Genomic DNA, 24,220 nt, shown 5'->3' with positions numbered 1-24,220 from the left:
CAACATTGTGTATATTCAAGGCTACTGAATTGTACACTTAAAGCTTATTCAGATTTCACCAGGTTGATGTGCTCTGTGGTTGTGATGTTGTTGTATGATAGCTGTACAAGCTGTTATCACTCGGGGAGGCTGGGTGAAGGGTGACAGAACATCCATGTACATGTCTTTGCAACTTTCTGTTATGTCATTATGAAAAAGTTAAAATTATGTCAAAATAAAAAGTTAACTTAGACACATAACACCAAGAACAAAATAAAAAGTTAACTTGGACACATAACACCAAGACTGCAGTCAGATTCCAAACTAACTGGAGGGCAAATTTAATACCATGTCCTGGTTTGCTAGGATCACTCATTCTCCTTGAGGAGAATTTTCTCTTCCTCCGGGGTGGCTCTCACGTGGCTCATGGTCAAAGAGAGGATGACGCACAGGCTGCTAACCTTCCTTTTTTTGGACGGCATACGCAATCTATCATCACATTCTTTCCAAGAAGGGAAATGAAAGACGTAGGCAAGACTCAGCTCTGTCCTTACCAAGATCCTGTTACAATCAGGAATCACTGATTCTAAAATAACAGCGAGCTCGAGTTTTTACCTTGATTCTCTCTTGGTTAAACCAAAATGAAACAAAATAAAACTTGGCAGGTACAGGTGGTTTTCAGGAAATCCTCAAGTAAAGATGCATCATTCAATGTCTGTTATCACTGAGAGTATGAAAACAAAATGACTTCAAATTGATGTTTGTTTATTCAATTAAATGCGGTTCCTTATGCTTTTGTTTCTGTAAGTAACCAATGAACAATGAATAGTTCTGCAGCTTAGCAAATGAGAGAAGGCACTGAACGTCTAAATAAATCAGAGAAGTCCAGTTTCTTCCACTGTATAGGAGCTAGAGACCTCAATGCTGGGACCAGAGCAAGAGCATTAAGGCAAAGTACAAAGCTGTTTCTAATTTTCCCAGGAGTAGGAGAAGTAGTTAAATGTTTGGACTGGAATGGGATATCCTACTAGATTGCATGCTATAGAAAAGGAAGAATTTATGGGAGTATGGCATATTAGAGGGCTCATAATTAAGCAGAGAAAGTCAATCTAATAAACTTGAAAGCAGATTTTGCCTGGATCAACCACATCAGTGGTTCTCAACCTTCTGGCCCTTTAAATACAGTTCCTCATGTTGTGACCCAACCAGAAAATTATTTTCGTTGCTACTTCATAACTGTAATGTTGCTACTGTTATGAATCATAATGTAAATATCTGATATGCAGGATGGTCTTAGGCGACCCCTGTGAAAGGGTCGTTTGACCGCCAAAGGGGTCTCGACCCACAGGTTGAGAACCGCTGAACCACATGAAGTTACACACACACACACACACACACACACACACACGCATAAATACACATACATACACGAGGAGAGAATCTGGTGTTCCACTCGGGTGGTGTACCTACAGATTCCTTCAGGATGATTTTTCTTGGTTACCACTCACACTGTGGTCTCACCTGTGGTAAGGGGAACCAAGCACCTGTTCGATGGGTGGATGAGTCTATGTGTGTGTCCCACTGGGTTACAGACTCTCCGTGGGTATTTTTTGGCTGGATAGTTAGAGCTGGCACCCAGGCTTTCCCTGAAGGCACCACACGGCTATTAGCAGGCCAGGCTTCCTTGCACACAAATCCCCTAGACCTGGGTCTAAGTACCGGCCATTGGCTTGTTTCTTCTTCCTTGATCACTTCTTTCCCATCAACCCACAAACTCACAATTGCCAGCAATCCCTTGAGACCAGTGGAGAGAGGAAGCCACACTTGGAAAGAAGATTGCTTTGTACTTTATTTACAATAGAAGGTAAGAAAAAGGAAGTTATTAACAATAATAAATAACTGGGGGGAAAACACAAAACAGCCATAAAATGACACAGAAGGATGGCATGTGTGAGGGTCACCTTTTGTTTGCTTTGCTTGTAGACTGTAACACTGTGCACTCCAAACCTTGGTCCTTCAGCAGTGGCAGTGGTATATCGACCCATTGAACGAATCAAGATCCCAGCTTGAAATGTAAACACTAAAAAATGACACTTGAAGCGACACAGAAGTGGCGTAGGCATAACAGCAACTCAAAGAACCTCTTCTTGGTGATACATAGGAACTGAAGGGGGACTTGCAATTCAATAGACATGCTTTCCCTTTTAGGCCACATCATCCTATAGCATTAACTTAACAACAAAATTACCATGAATCACATCTGAAAAGGTCTCCACATTCACATCCTCTTATTGCACTAACTCCTAAAAAGCTTAAACACTTACATTTCAAATGCAAACAGATCGTTCCGAAGGTAGAACACACAAGAACCCAGTGTTGCCTCCGCGTGCCAAGGCTGTGCGATTGCGTGACATTTCAGTCTCAGCAAGAACGAGTTGTTTGACCAGTTACAGCCACACAACATATATATTTTTTTTAATTTCAAGAATTAGGGCTCAAGATGGCAGATTGTTACCTAGCCTACTGAGTCAGATGATCAGAAAGGGACTAAAACTATTTAGACAATTCCTGTCTATTGGATTATCTAATTACATCTTATATCTGAATTATACTCTGGCCCTTCTGAAAAGTAAAATTCCTACTGACCTAAACCAGACAGTGACTTTGCTGTCTCTGAGCCCTGAAGAGCTACCAAGGAAAGTAGAATTTAAAAATGTACATACATACATTAGCCTTGCAATTTTCACAGGAAAATGATTTCTGGAGAAGTGTCAGGATCTATTCTCTAGGCCAGTATTACAGTGCCTTGAAAGAAAACCCTGTAATTACTTGTGGGGTCTTGGGTTTTTGTGCCTGCATTGTACAACCACGACTGCGCTTAGAGATTTATTCTCACACCCAAAACATGGCTACTACAAACCTCCAAATACATTAAAACCATTCTTCCCACACAGATGCAAAATTGTAAAAGAAGGGTTTATAAATTAGTTCACCAGCGAACACATATTGTGCCTGTTATAACGATGGTGAGTGAAAAATTTCATGGCTTCCTTAGTTTTACTATAGTTTTACTATAGCCCAAAAGTAGAAACATGAAATGGTGTTCAGAGCTAACTTCTGACAAAGTGCACGCGGGAAAAACACCAAGACCCTCTGATCCTGGGAAAGCAGTCAAAGCTACAAATGCTGTACCACACACAGCCCATGAAAAGCACAGGGGCGCCTGGTATTTGAAATGCACCCGAAGTAATGAAATGTACAGCCATTGCCATGGTTTTCACCAACATCAGAGATGAAGATGGTGTGCTGCGCATGTGCTATTCTGTGGATTACTTTAATTTGGCTACCAGAGACTTCAAACTGGTGGTGTTTGATTCACTATACTATATTTCTATATATGTACATACAGGTATAATACAATTTTGGTGAACAAAGTCGAAGGTTTCCACATTGCAGACAGAGGCACTGAGTTAAAGATTCTATTCCCCCCACCCCCAAACATGCTTAATTCAAGTTTCTGCCTTTTTCCTTCTTCTAAGTTTCCATCATGCAGCCATTGCATTTCCATCCTTATAGGAATTATTAAGGTTCTATGTACACATTCATTGCAGGCTTGTATCCCACAACAAACAAAGGCATGTATGGAGAATGTAAAATGACACTTGGAAATCAAGGCAGATAAAATGGTGAAGTCACGTATGCTCACGATGATGGGATTCAATATTCAAAGCAGCTGAAGGAATATATGCACCCCCCCTCCCCTTTTCTTAAATGCACACAAACCACATGTAGACAGAAAACTGAATGTATTTTAAGTGCACACACTTTTGATGGCTAAAACGCACACTATCTTTAGCAGTTTGTAACTGATGTCCGTGGTATTGTACTGGCTATGAGAGAAAGAAAACTCACAGGAGGAAATGAGAAATTACCTTTCTAAAGCAGATAGGATGGTTGACCTTGCTAGCAGAAGCTACTTTACGAACAGCAATGGTATGAGTGGAAAAACTAGGCATCAGATGTGTTAACAACATGCACAAAATAGATCGGTTCCATTAGAAAATGACCCCACCCCCACTTGTGACAAAGCTGATTTCAGCTCGTAAATAAATGGTAAGCAAACACACACACGATCGCTGCCTTGTGAAAATAGAATTTTGCTTTCTGAAGCCAAACATAATCCTTAAGGACTACTGTGTGGAAAGGGAGCCGTCGAAAAGTCCAAGGGGTTCGGTAAAAGATTAAGTTTTCCCACAAGCAAAAAATCATGCTACCATACCATGCAAAGATGTCTTACTACAATGCTATCTCGCTCTTAGGGAAGAGATGCATGTTGACCTAAGCTATTTGTAACTGGTTTCCCTTGAGTTCTGGGTTTAAAAATTTTTTTTTCAAGCTAAATATCAACCTGTAGATAGAGATATGATCTTGACAGTCTGACATATAACTTATGCTTACTTGATGCTGGGCTCAGGGGCCAGCGCCTGCACCTGGAAGTTTGTCAACTTGAAAGACACAATGCAGAGTGCCGAGCACTTAGAGAGAGAAGCAGGCCGGGTCCACTGGCTGAGGCCAGGAGAGAGGAGGAGGCTATGCTCCCTGGTCTGTATGTTTCCTTTGGAATCTGTGTGGGAAGGTCCCTTTCCTGAGGTTGGAGGTTATGGAGAGGAAGGCTAGCTGGGGGCTTGTTGTTGCCCAGTTACTTTGCTCTTTTCCTCTCCTGGAGGACAAAAGTGAATATAGATACTGCTTGCCCTTCCTTCTGCGTTTAAAGGCAGTGAGGTGCGAAGGTGGCAGGTTTTTCCTTTTCAGATCAAAGGGGAGTTCTCTTTCTGCCACTTTGGTGAATGAGCTTGCCTCCCGTCAACCTTGAATCTAATCTTGCATTAGCAATACTTTCAGAAAAGAAAGCTAGACGGAAGGACATGTATCTCTCCTCCTTTTTGCTTTACAAATAGGAGTCAACAATTCTGCTCATTCTCTCCTCCCACTTGACAGTATTTACTCAACTTCTGGGACATCCCAATATTTGGATTTCAAGTAAGGAGCAAGAGAATGACAGTCTTTTCTAAGGTCCCGTGACGGGCCATCGGGTCCAGGAAGTCTGGATGTTATTAAAAATAAAACCAGGGGAGTGTGGAGGGGGCGGGGAAGAGAAAAAAATAAAAAATAAAAGTAAAACCAGGAGGGAGATGAAAAACAATTCTCTTTTTTAGGGTTTCCCGAACCAGATATTCCAACAGAGTGAAAGTCCAGTTAGCTTACTCTACCCTTGAACTTTTTGAGTGAGTAAGTAGTCAATAAATTCTGCTTAATTAATTGCAAATTCTGAGAATCTTCATGGATGATAGAAGCTGACAAGTTAAGGTTTGTTGGTACCTGTAGAGAAAAAAGATGTTTGTCTCACCTGGACCTCTTGGTTCCTAACTCAACCCTTCCAAAATCTGTCAAGTTAAGGTCACATTCACCCATTTAATTCTCAAGATTTCTGAGGGCACATAGGGGAAAAGTTATTAAAAGACAGAAGCAAGTGGAATCTTTATTAAATTCTGTGAAAGGTATAAATAAGTTATCATTAATTGCACGTGGAGCCTCTGTGGGTTGATAATTAAAATTTTCAAAAAATTTAAAGTGTTAATTAGGCCCCAAATCCTGAGTCAGACTAACCAAAATAGGAATTTTAGTAACTACTGGTATTCAAGTATTGGCGATGAGCAGTTCAAAATTTAACAATTAGGTATGTTCCGCCTGAGAGTATTTTTGAGAATTTCAGGTTTAACCAGAGGAAACTGACTTCACTATTTTATCACACCTTGTACCACAGTGGTGCAAAGTTTTCATTTATTTACCCTTGAAGCCCATGCCAACCGCAGCAAATGCCCAATAACAAGGCTTCCTCCCAGGCTTCCAGCTGTGGCTACAGGAGATGCCTTCTGTCTTTTGCATGTCTTACATGTTGCATCTAATATGATGCTGTGTGGCATATTTGGGGACTCATATTATATGTGAAATTACTTAACCACATGCACACTCAGATCGAAGGAACATGTTTTGAGTGACAAAGCAGTCTTTTTCTATATTAGAAGATTCTTAAAAAACAAAACAAAACAAGAAAACCAACCCTGAAAATGAAAATATAAAACCCCATGAAATATTCATATGAAGTTATTCTGATTTGGGCCGGCATGGCCTGTCTGAAGAGGGTACGCCAGGTAAATTCAGGGTGGTATTTTTCTCGGGGTCTGGAAGCGTGAGAGTTTCTGGGGCAGACTTTTTCCGGGGCCGATCTTTGGGCACAGACAGAAACTCAGGTGCGTCTGAGGACAGAGGTGTGGACGGCGCGCTGGAAGGGGCACTGCGGACTGAAGAAGGCAGCAGGGGAATGCTCGAGATAGAAATCACAGGTGGGAAAACTCCAATTTTCTGGTTGGTGGCTTCCTGAGTGGCTCGTTCAAATTCTCGGACTTCATCCATTGTCATGTCTTCAAAGAAAAGAAAAAGATAGAAAGTTATTTAGAAGACATGCAAATGGATTCATCTCTACGCCTGTTTTTAAAGGACCTATGGAACCCTATGAAAAAGGGGCCTCTCCTGATTATAAACCCAAATTATCACTAAAATGTTAAACCCTGAATTTTTCCTTTTTACAGAGGCAAACCTCTGAAATAATATTCCTTTTAGAATACCCATCTCTAAGACTTCCCAAGCACTCTTCAGTGAGTGTTTTATCTATTCTCAATTAGAAAACATCAGGAGTGCCCAGCCGGTGTGGCTCAGTGGTTGAGCGTTGACCTATGAAATAGGAGGTCATGGTTTGATTCCTGGTCAGGGCACATGCCTGGGTTGTGGGCTCCGTCCCCAGTAGGGGGTGTGCAGGAGGCAGCTGATCAATGATTCTCTCTCATCATTGATGTTTCTCTCTCTCTTCCTCTCTGAAATCAATACATATCCTATATAATAAAAGGCTAATATGCAAATCGACTGAACGGTCACTATGATGTGCAGTGACCACCAGGGGGCAGATGCTTAATGCAGGAGCTGCCCCTTGGTGGTGAGTGTGCTTCCACAGGGGGAGCGCCACTCAGCCAGAAGCCTGGTTCATGGCTGGCGAGCAGAGTGGCCGCGGTGGGAGCCTCTCCCGCCTCCGTGACAGCGCTAAGGATGTCTGACAGACAGCTTAGTTGGACATCCCCAGAGGGCTCCAAGACTGCAAGAGGGTGCAGGCCGGGCTAAGGGACCCCCTCAAGTGCACGAATTTCGTGCACTGGGCCTCTAGTATATATATAAAAGAAAACATCAGGAGTACAGAATCAGACCGGAGCAGTGAGTGTGTGTGTGTGTGTTGTGGGTATGACTATTATCAGACCTGGCCATCTTTTCTATAAAGAGAAGGTAACTAAAACAATCAATGGCCCCAAAATTGCATATAGTGTGTGGAAAAGGTAGGTTTACAGTTGTGAGTACATGAAACAGTTTATTCTTGTATTATTATTTATTCATTTTTGTATTGTTCTGTATGAACTGTAAACCTACATTTGCCCGATCCTGATATATGTGTCACATAATAACACATGAGCAAATCAGAAATATTTTTCTTTATATATATATATATATATATATATATTTAAATATATTTTTATTGATTTTTTTACAGAGAGGAAGGGAGAGGGATAGAGAGTTAGAAACATCAATGAGAGAGAAACATCGATCAGCTGCCTCCTGCACACCTCCCACTGGGGACATGCCCACAACCAAGGTTCATGCCCTTGACCGGAATCGAACCTGGGACCCTTCAGTCCGCAAGCCGACGCTCTATCCACTGAGCCAAACTGGTTACGGCAGAAATATTTTTCAAAAAACAAAATCCTTAAGCAGATTTCCTGGAAACAATCACTAAATTTTCTGAAAGGGAATGTTTTGTTTACAAAGGAAATAAAAAATTATGGCTGTGTTGATATAAAACTCAGAAGAGAACAAGAAAAATCATACTTGTAAACCTACCACTTAAAAAAGACCACTAAGCCTATTAAGCTAAGAAAAGAGATTATGTCTTTTTAAAAAGAGGTACTGCAAAATAAAATTGAGATTCTCAGGAAAATGTCACTGAATTGGGGTCTGTTTCTTCTCTAATAAATGGATATCATCTCGGAGAAATCGGGCTTTGTGAAAAAGCAGCTGAGCACAGTGTCCTACTCCATGCATCCAGCAGAGAGCAGAAGTCACCCAGAGGAGACAGAATTTTGATTTTACAGTCCCTTCCGGAGTCTCTCAGAAGTTCCCTTCCTTGAAGGCACTGAAACTGCTCAATTGAAAAGGAGACAATTTCCTTATTGTCCTGGTCATGGATGTTAATTTTGCATAATTTCAATCTAATTTGTTTCTACTCGGGTTGATGATTTAAGTTTTATTGGGCACTCATGCAGTTTTTATTTGTGGTGGACAGCAGCCTCTTGATTTCAACTGTTTTTCATTATGCTGGAGAAGAGAGACAATGGAAAAATAATCTCCAATTTGAAGGAATGCCACAGAATACGGGAAATGTCGCCAGCATTCAAAATAACCACACTGTGTAACTTTGGAAGAGATACTAGTAGGCATATCTCTTGCTGACGTCATGGGAACGCCTGTGAGTTGCAGTCAGAGAAGCCGTGCACGGGTTTCGCCTGGGGAGAACCATTCTAGGCACCACCGTCTACGTGGTAAACTGACCTAACACCAGTAATTGCAGTAAAACGGAAAGAAAACCAAGCACAGAGCTGAAGCTGGAAGCCGTAAGAACTCAGAAGGAGACCAGCTTTGTGCTTTGAATCTCTGAGACGTGTGGCGTCTCTCCCAGTCCTCTGGCTTCCTTTGTCTGGTCATCCTGACAGTGAGCAGCTTTCAGAGAGCGGCTGAGGGGGAACTGGTGTCTAACATTCCTAAAAGAAAAGGTAATTGAGAGTGATGAAAATTCAAGGACAGGTTCCTGAAGGAGCATTTCTAACTTTAGAACCGGGAGAGAGGAAGACAGAGGTCCTATCCGAACTGATCTGTGCAGCGAGGATCACCTGGGCTAACTGGTGAGAAGGGTTTTCCGCGAATCCAATCACCGCGTGCAAAATGGGGAGGAAGCGGTAGGGCCATTTCAACCTGGAGGGCAGTCACGTGGATCCAACAGCGGCCTTGCAGGGCACATTCCAAAGACATGCTCTAAAAACTCAACTAAAGATTTCCAAAGTGCAACCGAAGGTCTTCACAATTCCAAAGCATCCATTTACAATAGCCATCTCTCAATCTCCTACAACTACAGCATCATCAGTTTCTTAAAAATCTAATTAATGTGTTACTCTGGGGCATGTGAGCTCAAGCTGCCAACCAGAGATCCCAGCTCTGGCCAAAGGCACATACCAGTGACTCAGAGGTTCCATTTTCCTTTGTCATCTGTAGCTCCTCTTCATTAGCATGAATACAACTAGAATATGTAAAATGCTGGCAGACACCTTACAGTCAACGCTCAGTTTCCCACGTGCCTGGGAATAACCTGAGGCTCCCTGGGGCTTATCTGACGCCCCTGGCTAGATCTGGCAGAGTCCCCACTCACCACACCGTCACTGCCCTGCCAGGTGCATGAAGGGACCACAGACCCACCTGGACATTCACCTAGCAAAGATGAACCGAATGGGTAAAACGGCTATAAAAGGCCATAGAAAGCATTTCAGAGCAAATGTAAGGAAACCTAAAAGACCAGATGGGTTAGAAGCCTTCCCTTGAATGAGTAACTGTTACCTATGTTTTCAAAAGTTCTGGTTTTCATACGACCCCTGTTTTTACCCCTCTATTCTCTTCTGGTGCAGGCCAGGCCTTCACTAGTCCCACAAAATGTTTCCACTCTCCGTGTTCTTGGCTTTATGACTGAAACACCTGCACGTCAAGCGGCTTTAAAGATTCAAAATGTCTACAAGTGAGAGGTTCTTTCCCAACAGCCCCTGGGCGACGACGCTCTGGGTGGGAGCCTGAGAACTGAGCGCTGGCAGCATTTCACAGATCAGCTGATCTGCACGTTTGGTAAAGGGAGGGGGCAACATGTTTTAAAAATTCTACATACACTTGTTTGGGCCTGGCTCTCTATGTCATCCACAGTGGAGGAATGCTGATTGCAAACTTTTATGTTGGTTTGTTCATGCATGTTTTTCTCGTATTCTCGAACATCGTCCATTGTCATATCTGAAAGAAGGTCAAGACGTTGGCAACTTCCGTTATTAAATGCACACTTTCAATGGGGAGACTTTAGGGGAAAGATGGTAGCTTAGCAGAAGCCAAAGAGAGGTTTAAAAAGCAGGGGATTCACTAACTTTATGGAAAGCAAATCATAAAGTTAGCTAAACCAGCCAGAGGGGCAGTGAGTACAAGGAAGGGAACTCAAAGTAGTCGTAGAAAGGGAAGAGTGGACATTTTTTAGGGGTGACTCCTGTAGAGTGAGCTAAGTGGGTGGAGTAGGAGCGCGTGGGCAGTGCCATAGCCTGAGATCTCCTAAAGCAGAGTTAGAAGATCCCTTCAGGGATGTGCTCAGCTGTGTTTGCCTTAAAACTTACCTTCCATAGACCTTTCCAAAGAGGTTCTGTAAATCAGTGCATTCGACAAGAGAAAGGACACTTTCATTGCTATTGTAGGAGACATGACGTAGAAGGCACGGAACGATGTTCATGGGTGTAAGTGAGATTGGGTGCAGTGCTCACACACAGGTGAGCTTCTGCACAGAACGCGTGGTGTCAGAGTGCAGGTCTACACTGACTCCAAGTCTAGCCTAACAGCTTGAAGGTGGCTGGCACTACTTACACCCACACTCATCTATAAATACAACGGCACATGACATTATGATTTTTGGCCCGCGTCTGCAGGCTTTCAGGATTCAGGATAATGATCTGTTAAAATAGTGGTTCTCAGCGGGGGGCAATTTTGTGACATTCTTGATTGTCACAATTGGGATGCCACCCTTCCTCCAACAAAGAATTAACTACCTGGTCCAACTGTCAGGGGTGCTGAGGTTGAGAAACACTGTCCTAACCCAACTGATAAAAAACGTAAACACGGAACCTGTCCAGTTTCAGTATGTGAAGTCCAAAAACATAACCATCAGACTCACTTTAAATATTTTTGTTGTTGTACCCCCCACGCTCACCTTGCTCCTTTGGCTATTTTACTACAATTTATCAACACCTGTCCCAGATGGGCATTCTGTTGCTCTCATGGCAGAATTTAACTTCACGCCTCTTTACAATAAAGGTATGCTGAGCAATCGTTAATCGACCACCCACCCTGGTCACTAATTAACTTGGAGGCTTAGAGCTGGTATTCACAGCTGGAATGGTTCCTTACGTGTTTTCTGCAGCATGTGGTTTGCTGTCTTTTTATATCAATCCATGTGTGTCATGTGAGATTCTCTTTATTTCCAAAAGGCAGACTTGTCAGAAGTTTCTGATTTAACTCAGTATTGTCTGAGGCCAGGGTAGAGGGCGGCTCTAAACCCAGACCTGGGCTATGTTATTTAGTGGATGGTCCCCCTCACATCCCCAAACCGTCAGTCAAGAACGCTGCCCATAGCAATGTAAGTATCAAGAAAGCTAAGCAGAATCTGGCCAAGCGAAGAGCATGCTTTTGTTTTAGAAAATTGAGGTAACTGGAAGCAATAAAGAGATGCTGCTTTGTGATTAGAACAAATGCACCTTAGTTAACAATAATAACACATCCTGTCAATACAATCACTTTCATTTCAATGGCTGGTTATCAAAATTTCTTAAACACAAATATACCTGGAATGAATACTGAGGCGATTCTAAGCTCTAAGTTTAAAACTTAAAGATATTTCTTCTCTCCCCTTCACAAAGGCTTTTTAGCTTCTCTGTTCTAGTGAGTTCCAACACAAATCATTCTTTATCTTTAATTAGCTCAATGTTAAGAGAGGGGCTTACACTGTGTGACTATGTGCTTTCAAAGATATATCAATTTAATGGATGTGATGCAGAATTTAATAACAAAGATACTCTCATTACTGCCTTGTTCATAATAGTAAAAAATTGAAAACAACCCAGGGGGCCGACAATACTGTGCAAACACAAGTAATGTAGAAGGATATTTAACAGCACAGAGAAATGTCCTGGGTATATTGTTAAATAAGAAACAGGAGGTAAAAACTTAGCCATATTCTGTGAAATCTTTTTTTGCCAGAAAAGCATTATATACATTTTAAAAAGACAAAGTATACATTTCAAAATGTAAGCCGTGATTGTTTCAAGGTGTTAGAATGACAGCTAATGATCATTTTCTTCTTTTTGCTTATTTATATTCTCCACATTTTTTACCTCAAATATGCAGTATTTGTGTGAGAATGAAAAAAAGAACACCATTTAACAATCTATTATTTGTGGTCATTAGAAGAGGGTTACCATCAATCTGGAATTGGTAAGGAGATACACTTTTCTAGAATGGTGCCCTTTCTAGAAACAGGACATCCCCCTCCCCTTTTTTAAGATTAAGAGTTAAGAAACATCCCTAACCGGTTTGGCTCAGTGGATAGAGCGTCGGCCTGCGGACTCAAGGGTCCCAGGTTCGATTCCGGTCAAGGGCATGTACCTTGGTTGTGGGTGCATCCCCAGTAGGGGGTGTGCAGGAGGCAGCTGATTGATGTTTCTCTCTCATTGATGTCTCTGACTCACTATTCTTCTCCCTTCCTCTCTGTAAAAAAATCAATAAAAAAAATATATAAAAAAAGTTAAGAAACAAAATTTCAGGAAGTTTTGTCTAAAAGAAAAGCAACAACAACACACCTCCCAATCAGACCACATAAGGGTGAACATTTCTCGCCCCGGACGGTGTGGCTGTTAGCTGAGCGTCGTACTGTGCACAGGTTGCGGTTTGATTCTCGGTCAGGATGCCCAGGTTGTGGGCTCCATCCCCAGGCAGGGGTGTGCAAGGGGCAGCCAATCGATGTTTCACTGTCACATGGATGTTTCTTTCTCTCCCTCTCCCTCTCCCTCCCTCTCTAAAAATCGATTAAAAAATTTTTTTTTTTTTAAAAAGAGTGTGAACATTTCTAACGAAGTGATTCTCCGAAAGATGATGATAATTTGGTCCCTGCTGATGCGGAAAGTGAAATATGTTTGCCTGAATCCTGAACTACTCCCACATACTATACATGCTTATGGAAATGGAGTAAACATTTTCCGTATTCTTAGCAATTTATGGAAAGCTTACTCAAGTGAAAACTGTACGTTCCTGTTCAGATGATCTGGTAAAATGTATTATGTCTTGCTTCTGCAAAGTATATTACCTTGCAATCTATATGTGAATCAATTTTCTAGTAAATCCAATTATAGGTGCCCAAGGCTAGATTATCCTTCCAGAGCTGCTTCATCTTCATTACTGATCGATTTTTAATCATCAGTGACGTCTAACCGTTTAGGTTCGGATCTCTTTGTTTCCAGCAAGCAAGCAAACGCTTATGTGTGTCAGGACAACTCTTAATTAAAAGAAGCCTATGTTCATTATTTTGCAAGTAAACTGAAAAATAATCACCCCTTAATTTATAACTTTAGAAGGTCATAATTTACTTCTCTTAAATAAGGTTTCTTAAATAATAGTCCAATTTAGAAGAATATTGGAAGTAGCACAGTATTTCTTCTAAGAAAGGTCCGTCCGATATCTTTGACCCTCGGCTGTCAGAGGTTGACGGGCAGAAGCGGCACTTGGGAAGTGGTTCTGGGGTATAAATGCCCTTCATTGCATTTCGGTGGAGCAAGATTTCTTTTCTCTGTCCTCTTGCGAGGCCATTTCTTTCCTTCTCTTCCTCACCCTCCTTCAGGGGAGGGCAGAGCAGGTAGCCCGGGTGAAACCTCCTCCTCTACCATCAGCCCAGCTTCCAGAGAGAAGTACAGGGCCCAGGGGATTTGTTAATTGGTGAATCTTCTTTGATTTCCTAAACCATGAACTGAAGGCTCTCATTAAAGAGCAAAATCTACCTCAACTTTATGAATCTAGGCCCACTTCACCCATTTCCTACTTAAAACAAAAACAGGTTCTAATGATTATTTAATGAATCACTCAAGTAATGCATGAATTATGTTTCAAGGAAATAATTCCGGTAGTATTGGATTATGTAGAGAAAAGAGCTTAACTCCTTTTAACCTCCCCCACAAAGACTATTCCTTTTGGAAATACCCACTGTTAAGAGTTTGAGGCACAGATTGCCAGATTTAAAAATAAACAAATTTACATGTATGTTAACCTGCATACTCTCATTTATTTTTACAAGTATGGAATGATACCATCCTAAACTATGCTATACATATTGCTCTGGCTTGCTTTTTCCAATAATGGGAAATGTACATATTTCCATACCAGTACATAAGAACTACCTTATTCTTTTTAACTGTTACACATAATATTCATAGTATGGGTGTATCATAATTTACTTGACCATATTCCTGTTAATGGACCAAGTCTAATTTTTAGCTTTTATAAACAACATGACACTGAATAGCTTTGTACCTATATTCATGAGCACATGTGTAGTATTCCTTAAGAATAAATTTCTAGAAGTGGAATTGCTGGGTCACAGGCTATTTGTACTTATCATTTTCATAAAAACTGTTAATTTGTTCTCCCACCTATCCAAAACTAAATATTGTCACTCTCTTAAATTTCTGCTATCAGATGGGCAAATGTGGTATCTTCCTGTTGTTTTCATTAATTTTTTTTTTAACAGTAGTGAGGTTATTGGCCTTTGCCTTTCTTTTTCTACTATTTACCTGCTCGTGTACTTTACCTTTTTTTTTATTGATTAAAGTATTACAAATGTGTCTTTAACCCGCTCATTGTCCCTACTTTACCTTTTTTCTACTGAGTTGTTGGATTTTTGACTTATAGGACCACTTTTTATATTAATTAATCCTCTGTTAGCTACATATATTGCGAGTTATCTTCTCCTAGTCTTTCAACTGTGTTTATGGTGGAAATTTTCTTTCAATCTTTTTAGTTTTAGAGAAGGCAGGCTGGCCCTAGCTGGTTCGGCTCAGTGGACAGAGCACCGGCCTGTGGACTGAAGATCAAGGGCACATGCTAGGGCGAGTGCAGGAAGCTGGTGATCAATGATTTTCTCTCATCATTGATGTTTCTCTCTCTCTCCCTCTCCCTTCCTCTCTGAAAACAAACAAACAAACAAACAAAAACAAAAGAAGGTAGACTGATTTTACAGGAAGTAGAGGCAAGATCATATATCTGGAAAGCCTTTAGGATAGAAGTCAGTTGAACATACAGAGAAACTACAAATACCAAGGAACAAAATGTCTGCAAGCCTGAATTTTCCTACCTTGCACTGCACAGTTGCAGCAACTAAAAAAATTTTTTTAAAATATATTTTTATTGATTTCAGAGAGGAAGGGAGAGAGAGAGAGATAGAAACATCAATGATGAGAGGGAATCATTGATGGGCTGCACCGAGCCCACAACCAGGGCATATGCCCTTGACCGGAATCGAACCTGGGATCCTTCAGTTCCCAGGCTGACACTCTATCCACTGAGCCAAACCTGAGCAACTAAAAATTTTTAAAAAGGCTCTACCAACTCTAATTCAATAACCTGTCCAATGGCGCATTATGTTATATTTCCTTCTATAAACATTTTCTCTCCACTTCCAGGCTCCTCAGCCTAAATAGAACTCATTTTTTCTTGCTCGAAGTCAAAATGGAACTCTTGAACAAGTGGCTGGGTTGGGTGTGGGGCTGGGCATGGGGGAGGCTCCAGCAATCCTGAATTAGATGTGATATCCCTTTGGCTCCACCACAATGAAGGCTATCCTTTGGGAAGTGCCTTATTTAAACCTTTAAAAATGATTATAAGATGAACGATGCTTATTATAAATAGGTTAGGGTGGCTACACCTTTTGTGCAGTGAAAGTAGCCAATCCTTAAAGCTTGGTGCATACCCTTTACATGTTCTAATTCAGACCACTAAGATCCCGGGTTGTAATCTACAGCTGTCATTTTTTTCCTATAGTTCTTAATTTGAGGAAGTAGGGGGCGGGGTCACAGATCCCTTTAAAAAGCTGATGGAAAGTTATGGGTTCTCTCCCCAGAGAAATGAACATAAATACTGCCTACTAGGAAGAGCCAGCGCACTCAAGGTCATGTGAGGCCATTGGAAAATGCTGGCCTGGTGAACTCAACCAGCTCATGCTAAATCTCTAGGCACGCCTTTCTCCACTTTGAGCTTGCTGCACTCAGTGTTAGGCCTGCTCTAGGGACTCCAGGATGATTCCTGTCATTGTCATGAGGTGGTTTCATCTGTACCAGTTAGAACTACCCCTCTGCCCCCATCTTTTTTTTTAATGGTGAGGATTTATAAGACGTTCATGAGGTTCCATTCAATAACAGCCTTCCCCTGGCAATCCTGTGTTCCTTTCTCAAAATACGATCAGTCTGTGAAGCAAACCATGCTCTTATGAAGCTGGGCTGCCTATTTTTATCCACCCCATTTTCTGAAATGCCTTGTTGCTACTTCTCTGATTAGTGTTCTAGTCACACAGGAGACACTCAAGGCTCACGGATAAAGACCAATCAAGCCTTTGAAAGACAAACTCAACTCCTTCAATAGTGGAAACGGTTACACTTTACTATGAACATGAGCAGAATAACATCTGTTTAGGAAATTAGTTATGCGACAGCAAAATGCTGAGACTTGGAAAAGATACAAAATTAAAATCCTTAAGCAAGAAAAGATCACCATCAGCTACAATGTCCTTCTTTTTTTTTTTTTTAACTCTTAATTAAGCACTGGAGATGGTGAGTCTAGGGAGAAAGACATACAGGGCTGCCATTGCATAAGCGTGTACAGCTTGTGTGCAATAGGAACACTAGCCCAGGGGGTGAATGGGGCTAAAATTTAGCCCCAGGACGATAGCACCTGCTGAATCTGCCTAAAGGGGCGCCCTTTTCTAATCCTCACAAGGCACCAGAATTTGGCAGTTGGTCCTGAAGACGGCTACCATTCTTTAGTTTAACCTGTTTGTACTGAGTCAAACTGTTCTTCCTTGCGATCTAACCTGGTTTGCAGTTCATGCTATACGCCGGTGTTCATAAACTTTACTGAACATCAGACTCATCTGGAGGGCTTAGTAACACGGATTGCTGGCCTATACCCCAGTGCACCTGATTCTGTAGGTGTAGGGCAGGGCCTGAGAATCTGAATTTCCAACAAGTAACCAGGGGATGCTGATGTAATTGGTCCAGGGACTTCACTTTGAGAACCAGGCTATGAGCTACAGGCCAGAGTTGTTTTTTGTATGTTTGTTTTTACTTTGGACCTTGTCCATGTTTACTGACGACAGCCTCCCTGACTCTGTACAGGCCAAAGAAAAATAAGCAACTTCAGGTACCCCAAACTGAAGGGCTCTCCTGGTAGACGTTTGGCTTCGGTGCCAGGGACACGCCCATTTACCTGAAAGGCCCACAGTCCCCAGCACTACTGTGAATAAGAGGCTCAAAAGACACTCTGTGGGCAGGGCCGTTTCCACCCATTTGACTTGAGGGTCTGCGTCTGTGTAATGAAGGAGCCACTGTTTTGCTGGCGAGCAGCTCAGACGGGGGACGATGCCAGCAGTCACTTACACGAAATGGATGGGGTGGTTCTCAGACCCCTTGCTGGGTGAAAAGGCTGCCTGTTTGGTTAGGGCTAGGATTGTGTATACTGGGGGTAGAGACCTTTTCTAGGGAGTACACGGCACCCTGATGGTCTACATCCATGGACCCACATGCTGCTTTTCTGCACTCAGATACAGAAAAGGCTTTTTGTCAACAGGACCCTGGAGTTCTGTCTCCACCGAGCCCATCTGAAGTAAACAGATAGGTGTTCTCTGTGAGGTCTCTAGAGGACTGGAGGCCTCCAGGTTCCTTCGATGTATTATTCTACCTTTGGGCCCCTGTAAAAGTCTGAGATTTTTCTGGTTTTGGATTAAAAGTATTTTAGTCTTCCTTACCCCAGTCGGTCCTCATCCTCCACCCTCCAGCAGATCACTTACTGGAGGCCCACCCACAAGTTTTCCTCTCTCTATATCGTCTCTACTCAAGCCCTTCCCCGATTGATAGGCTGGCAGTGTTTTGTCCTCTGAACCAGGACCCAGCTGCCCTGTTTGATGCTGAGCTTTCTTAAAAGTCCATGCTGGCATCCGGGCACCAGAGAGACGTCTACTGACGTGCCCAAAGTGGCAGATATTTGGTCCTTCCGGTCCCCTTCACTTGCCAACCTCCTTATCAGTTTGGGCCTGTTATTCTGTGAATATCCTTTTCATATCCCTTGTGTAGGCGGTAAGGAAACCATAAGCCTGGAGGAATCCAAGTTGGGATTTACCAGTTCTTCACCTTTTTTGGGGTCTGTGCTCCCTCTAAGAATCTGAGAAAAGCTCCCCAGAAAAATACAACCGGAAAGATTGGTTTAAAGATCAGGGGAAGTAACCACAGGAGACGTCCCTCCTGCCTCACAAAAGACAACCACAGACAGGTCTCAGGGAGACACAGGACCATGAGCTGAGCCAGCCCACGGGCCACAGGTGGCAGCATCCTGGGGGTTGTGTTAAGTGGTGATCTTGCAAAAGAATCTCTTCTAGGAAGATGCATTTGTTCTTCAGAAGATGCAGAACTGGGAACAATTGCAAAAAATAAAAAGCCCTTCCTTGGCCTACAAAACCATGTTTCTAAAAAAATGTGGCTCAAAAACAGCAAACCACATTACTGACGATCCCTGTCTTTGTCCATTCAGTCCACCCTCTCCTTTCACTTGAAGTTTGATACCTTCTGTTCTGAAGAGGGAACTGGGGGAACAGTGACAGGAAAGCACCAGAATGCAACCGAGCTGACACTCAGAACAGATCCAGTGACTTAGGATAAGGCCAAGGAGAAGGGCACCTCAGTAGATAATCAGATCTAACCCAAGCCACCAAATGGGCGTGTTTGTTTCTATTTAAAGTCAAGGACGCTAGTGTCTGATGACTGTTCCTGGGACTGGAGAGGATTCTCGTGGGTAAAATGACGGTGCAGAGGATCTGGGGAGGGTGCCCCATCCATCATTTACTGGAAATGAGCACAACTTGCTAAACTCTTCCCAAATCATGTTAAAAAAAAAAAAAGAAAAAAAGGAAAAAGGCCAAAACAATAGCCTTAGGATTAAGGGGGCATCTAGGCCTCTGCCCTTGAACTCTTGCTGAATCCTTGTTTTGTGGGAGGGAGCATTTCAAGTGATCTGTGCATCAAAGGACGACGTTCACTTGGTATGACACTTGAGACAGCTTTGATCTTGAAGTCTGGTATAAATTAGGATGAGACTGAAACCCATCCCACAGAGAATTATGGAGTCCTATATGCAAGTCAAGTAAGCAAGCATCAAACATACTGACTGAGGTCCCACTTCCTCAACACCTAAGTACTGTAGTTATTTTAGATCAGGCTTCTATCATTACATTTTTCCTCATTATGTTCGTGAACAGTGCTATTTCCAATACAGGAAGCAGTAGCCCTGCCTTTGTTGATGTCTTTCTAGGTAGCGTTTAAAGCCAGATGGACTGAAATCCCTAGTCAATGTGTAATGAAACTGTCCTACAAGTTATTTCGGGGAAGTTGACTTACCATACCACTCATCAACCCATGCAAAAGCCTGTCGATGTCCAATCAGCAGGATATCTCGGACCACCTAAAAAAGTAAAAGAAGAAGGTTGAAATAATACCATGTTTGATTAAAACTACCTGGAAAATAGATCATTCCCAGTTTTAGGAATCCTGGCATTATAAATGTCTCCATCCCTCTGTCCATATGGGAGGACAATGACAGAGGACATGCACAGGTATTGTACCTGCTCACCCTCAGCCCTTTCCACGGCGGGCATGTCCTTGGTGTAAATTAATGTCCGTCTTACTTGGAAGTCGGGCTGGAGGTGTGTACAAACCAATGAGAATGACTTGGCAGTCACATGGCAATGACCGGAATGAATCTCCAGGCGAATCACCTTGAGATTTCTCTCTTCGTTTACCTTTACCTAAAACAGGCTCTACTTTTCATTTGTAGAGGGTATGTCTCACTGGCGCCAAGAGGTCATACATGTTAGAAATCAAGAGTTTTTCTGGGAAGCCGGTCACTTCTTAATAAAGAGCACTTAACACTCTTCTCTGATGAAATATCTTAAATATTAAAATAATTGAAGCGCCCTAGCCGGTTTGGCTCAGTGGATAGAGCATCGGCCTGCGGACCAAAGGGTCCCTGGTTCAATTTCAGTCAAGGGCACATACCTTGATTGCAGGCTCCTCCCCAGTCTGGGCCCTGGTCAGGGCTCATGCAGGAGGCAACCAATAGATGTGTTTTTCTCAGTCTTTCCCTCTCTCTTCCACTCTCCCTAAAAATCAGTGGAAAGATTAACAAAAAAATAAAATAAGCCGAAACCGGTTTGGCTCAGTGGATAGAGCGTCGGCCTGCGGACTGAAAGGTGCCAGGTTCGATTCCAGTCAAGGGCATGTACCTGAGTTGCGGGCACATCCCCAGTAGGAGATGTGCAGGAGGCAGCTGATCGATGTTTCTCTCTCATCGATGTTTCTAACTCTCTATCTCTCTCCCTTCCTCTCTGTAAAAAATCAATAAAATATATTAAAAAAATAAAAAAATAAAACAAATAAACAAACAAATAATTGAAGGTGTGGGATACAAGATGCATAAATATCTTTCTGGGCTTGACTTTCACGTAATAGGAGTGGTGGGGGGAGCAAGAGTAATAAACTATTAGCGAAAGAAATGGAATAAGACACCTGAAGTAGAACAGAACATAATGGCAATGATAAGCTTGTCTTGTTGCCATTATGTGTCATCATCAGAATGAAACTGTTTCTGATGGTGACACATAATGGCAACAGGAGACAAAGAAAAATAATATAGACACAGTTTGTGTGTGAGTAGCCCTATTTATGTGCTTTTAATTCATGGCATTATTTTTTTGCCCTCCATAAATACTCCTTTTTAAAAAGTTTCTTGGACACTCACGCTCTCCTTCTGACATTCCTTTCTTACTGCCGAACAAATCCAGCAATTGTCTAAAACCTCTCATGGAAGGTTTGAGCATTTTTCAATAAGTAAAGGATTTTAATTTTGGTGAATTTGCAGAAACAAGGGAAGCATTTATCAGAAAGTGTTTATTATTCCAGGCCTCTGGGTAGCTAGTGAGGCTTAAGGAGGAAACGTAATGAAAATAAGAAATTTTCGTGAAGCTGAACATACTTGAGTGCCGAGTGTGTCAAATTCATGGAAATCAAAAGAACAGCATCGAGGCATCAGTAAATAGACCCTATTACATTAAGCACAACACAGCTGTCTGCTTGGAAACAGGAACTCAATAATGTGCTAATAGCTCGCTTTCAAACATTTCTTCCCCTTAACTGTGAAAAGATTCTTAAAAAAAAACAAAGGTGTTCAGAGAAAGGCGCCCATGCAAATGCTGGCCTCAGACACTCATTAGCGACTCATGTGCCAGAGCAGGTGTGTGCTGGGCGTTGGTAGCACTTCATTCCATTTGGAAATGGGCAATGGGAATGCCTACGCCAGAGTGTAATTCTTACAGGTGTTTTAAAGAAGCAGATTCTCAAAACTAGCCCAAGTCATCTGTGAGAAAAGAAACACAATGAGCGCTGTGGTAAAGAAAAGGGGGTAATGCCCTGACCGGTTTGGCTCAGTGGATAGAGCGTTGGCCTGCGGACTGAAGGGTCCCAGGTTCGATTCCGGTCAAGGGCATGTACCTTGGTTGCGGGCACATCCTCAGTAGGGGGCGTGCAGGAGGCAGCTGATCGATGTTTCTCATTGATGTTTCTGACTCTCTATCCCTCTCCCTTCCTCTCTGTAAAAAATCAATAAAATATATTTAAAAAGAAAAGGGAGTGAGGGGACATTGTAGGAAGTCACAGCCTGAGAACGACACAGAGCGGAGGCTGGGAAATATCCACCCTGGGCGCCCTGACTGTCTTCCTGCTTAATAACTGGGACACACAGGAGGCCCCAGAACTTGATTTCTAGGTGTCTTGCTCGGCTCCCTCCTCTGGTTGGGCAGAATGGGTTCTGAGGCTCAGCAGATCGGCACCCTTCTCTGTCTCCAATTTGTTCCAGAGTCTGTGATAATCATGAGCCCAAGGTCAGTCTATTCCTTGGACCTAATTTTAAGATTTACAATTTTTTATGGTCAAGTAGGTCCCCTATTTTACTGTCAATTGTCCCCCGTAGACACATCCATCTAAATAACAGAAAGCTCAGCACATTAAGTTTAAATTCCAACACCTCCAAAAGAATTTCAGAAAGCTTTTTTTTTTTTTTTATCAGTTTTTAAGAGGAAAAACAAACACATACCCAGCCTAGCTGGAATGCAGAGACAACGTGGGTAGTATTTATTTTTAGGGAGATGGAAAGAGTTACAAAGGGCAGTGTTCAACACTACATTTCCTTTTTTTTTTTTTTCCCCACGAAGACAGGGGTCATGTTAGAAACTTCTAAAAAACCTAAATCATTACCAAGGGAATTCCTGCTGCAAAATTAATGAGCTTAGCCAAAGTGGGTATAGAAGTGAAATCTGTATTTTGAGATTGTTCACAATTCTTTGTTGACAGAATTATATGAGCAGAAATTCTGCAGTGCACCATCTAATGGGACTCCCGGGATTTCTTGTTCTGTCTCTTGGGGTGCCTTCTACATTCAGACGGTGCCTCAGGGGTCTACATTTGCAGGACCTTTAGAGTTAGAATTATCCTTGGGGAGTGCACATGCAGATAAGCCCTGTGCCTCTGCCTGCAACCCAAGTACCAAGTATAAGTACCTGTGCTTGGAACTAGATTAGCCCAATGCCAAAGGGAGAAGTATGTGGTGTTTTAAACTTTTTTTTTTTAATTTTTCAATTACAGTTTGCATTCAGCATTATTTTGTACTAGTTTCAGGTGTACAGCATAGTGGTTAGACAATCATAAGCTTTACAAAGTGATCCCCCTGATATTTTCAGTACCCACTTGGCACCATACATAGTTATTACACTACTGTTGCCTACACTCCCCATGCTGTACTTTACATCCCCATGACTATTTTGTTAACTACCAACTTGTACTTCTTAATCCCTTTCACCCAGCCCTACCAACCCTCCTGATCTCTGTGTCTCTAAGTCTGTTTCTATTTTGTTCATTTATTTTGTTCTTTAGATTCCACATATGAATGAAACCATATGGTATTTGTCTTTCTCTGTCTGGCTTATTTTGTTTAGCGCCATACCCTCTAGGTCCATCCATGCTGTCGCAAATGTAAGAGTTCATTCTTTTTTATGGCTGAGAAATATTCCACTGTTTATGTAGGTACCACAGCTTTTTTATCCACTTGTCTATTGATGGGCACTTGCGTTGCTTCCATATAGGGTAAGTGTTTTGAACATCCACCTTCCTGAATACACTCACACAACAGACATGGAGGTACAGGATAGGAGATGGTGTAAAACATCTATTAGTGGAAGAAAATGAAACCTGAATGTAAAATGCCTGTTCATGAAAACAGGGTTGCCTAGATGCAGTTACCTGGTGTTGGCTTAGCGCCTGTGCATCTGTCGTACATCACTCACTCCAGCTTACCGTAAAGACAGGTACGTGTTCCGAGGCTCAGGACCTGCTCTTTGTTCACTTACCTTGTGTACAAACTGTTCCACTCTGGTCTGGAGCCCCCAGACCTCAAACTTCACAGTCACCAGCTTGTAGGAACACATGATGGGCTGATGACTATCTCTCCAGCCTTCCCGTAACTGTCCCCTTCCTGTCTTCTCTGACTTGAAGTGTTTAGGATCCTGGAAAAAATATACCAAAGAAATGATAACTTAGAAGTGAAGCTAAGTAAAAGAAGCCTTTCACCAAAGGCCACACTGTAGAATTCCATTTATATGAAATATCCAGAATAGGCAAATCTATGGAGAAAGAAAGTAGACTAGTGGCTAGGGGATGGGTATAGTACAGGGAATGGCTGCTATGGAGACAGAGTTTCTTTCGGGGGTGATAAAAATGTTCTAAAATTAGATTTAAGGGGATGGCTCAAAACTCTGTGAGTGTGCTAAAAACCATTGAACTGAACACTTTAAATGGTGAACTCTCTGGTGTGTAAATTATCTATATATATAAAAGCCTAAGTGACCATTATGACGGAAGGACCGGTTGCTATGACACGCACT

The 24,220-nt window shown here is 42.2% G+C and overlaps 1 protein-coding gene across 2 annotated transcripts in view; it reads right to left on the bottom strand.

Moving 5' to 3' along the window:
* Positions 1–1,810: 1,810 nt before the first annotated feature.
* The window catches only part of PITPNC1 (phosphatidylinositol transfer protein, cytoplasmic 1), a 208,182-nt gene continuing 185,772 nt past the window's right edge, over positions 1,811–24,220 (bottom strand). Inside the window, exons 7-10 of one of the 2 annotated variants that reach the window (XM_006092437.3) lie at positions 23,687–23,842; positions 19,629–19,692; positions 10,064–10,182; positions 1,811–6,461 (exon numbers count right to left, since the gene is read on the bottom strand). In XM_006092437.3, the coding sequence (XP_006092499.1) occupies positions 6,456–6,461; positions 10,064–10,182; positions 19,629–19,692; positions 23,687–23,842 (345 nt within the window). In that variant the 3' untranslated portion in view covers positions 1,811–6,455. The remainder of the gene's footprint in view (positions 6,462–10,063; positions 10,183–19,628; positions 19,693–23,686; positions 23,843–24,220) is intronic. The other variant, XM_006092435.3, reaches the window with a different exon arrangement.

Source organism: Myotis lucifugus, unplaced genomic scaffold, assembly GCF_000147115.1.
Source record: "Myotis lucifugus unplaced genomic scaffold, Myoluc2.0 scaffold_100, whole genome shotgun sequence".
NCBI classification, from domain to species: Eukaryota; Metazoa; Chordata; class Mammalia; order Chiroptera; family Vespertilionidae; genus Myotis; species Myotis lucifugus.
Note: the sequence above shows the minus strand (reverse complement) of the source record. Positions and strands in the feature narration are given on the sequence as shown.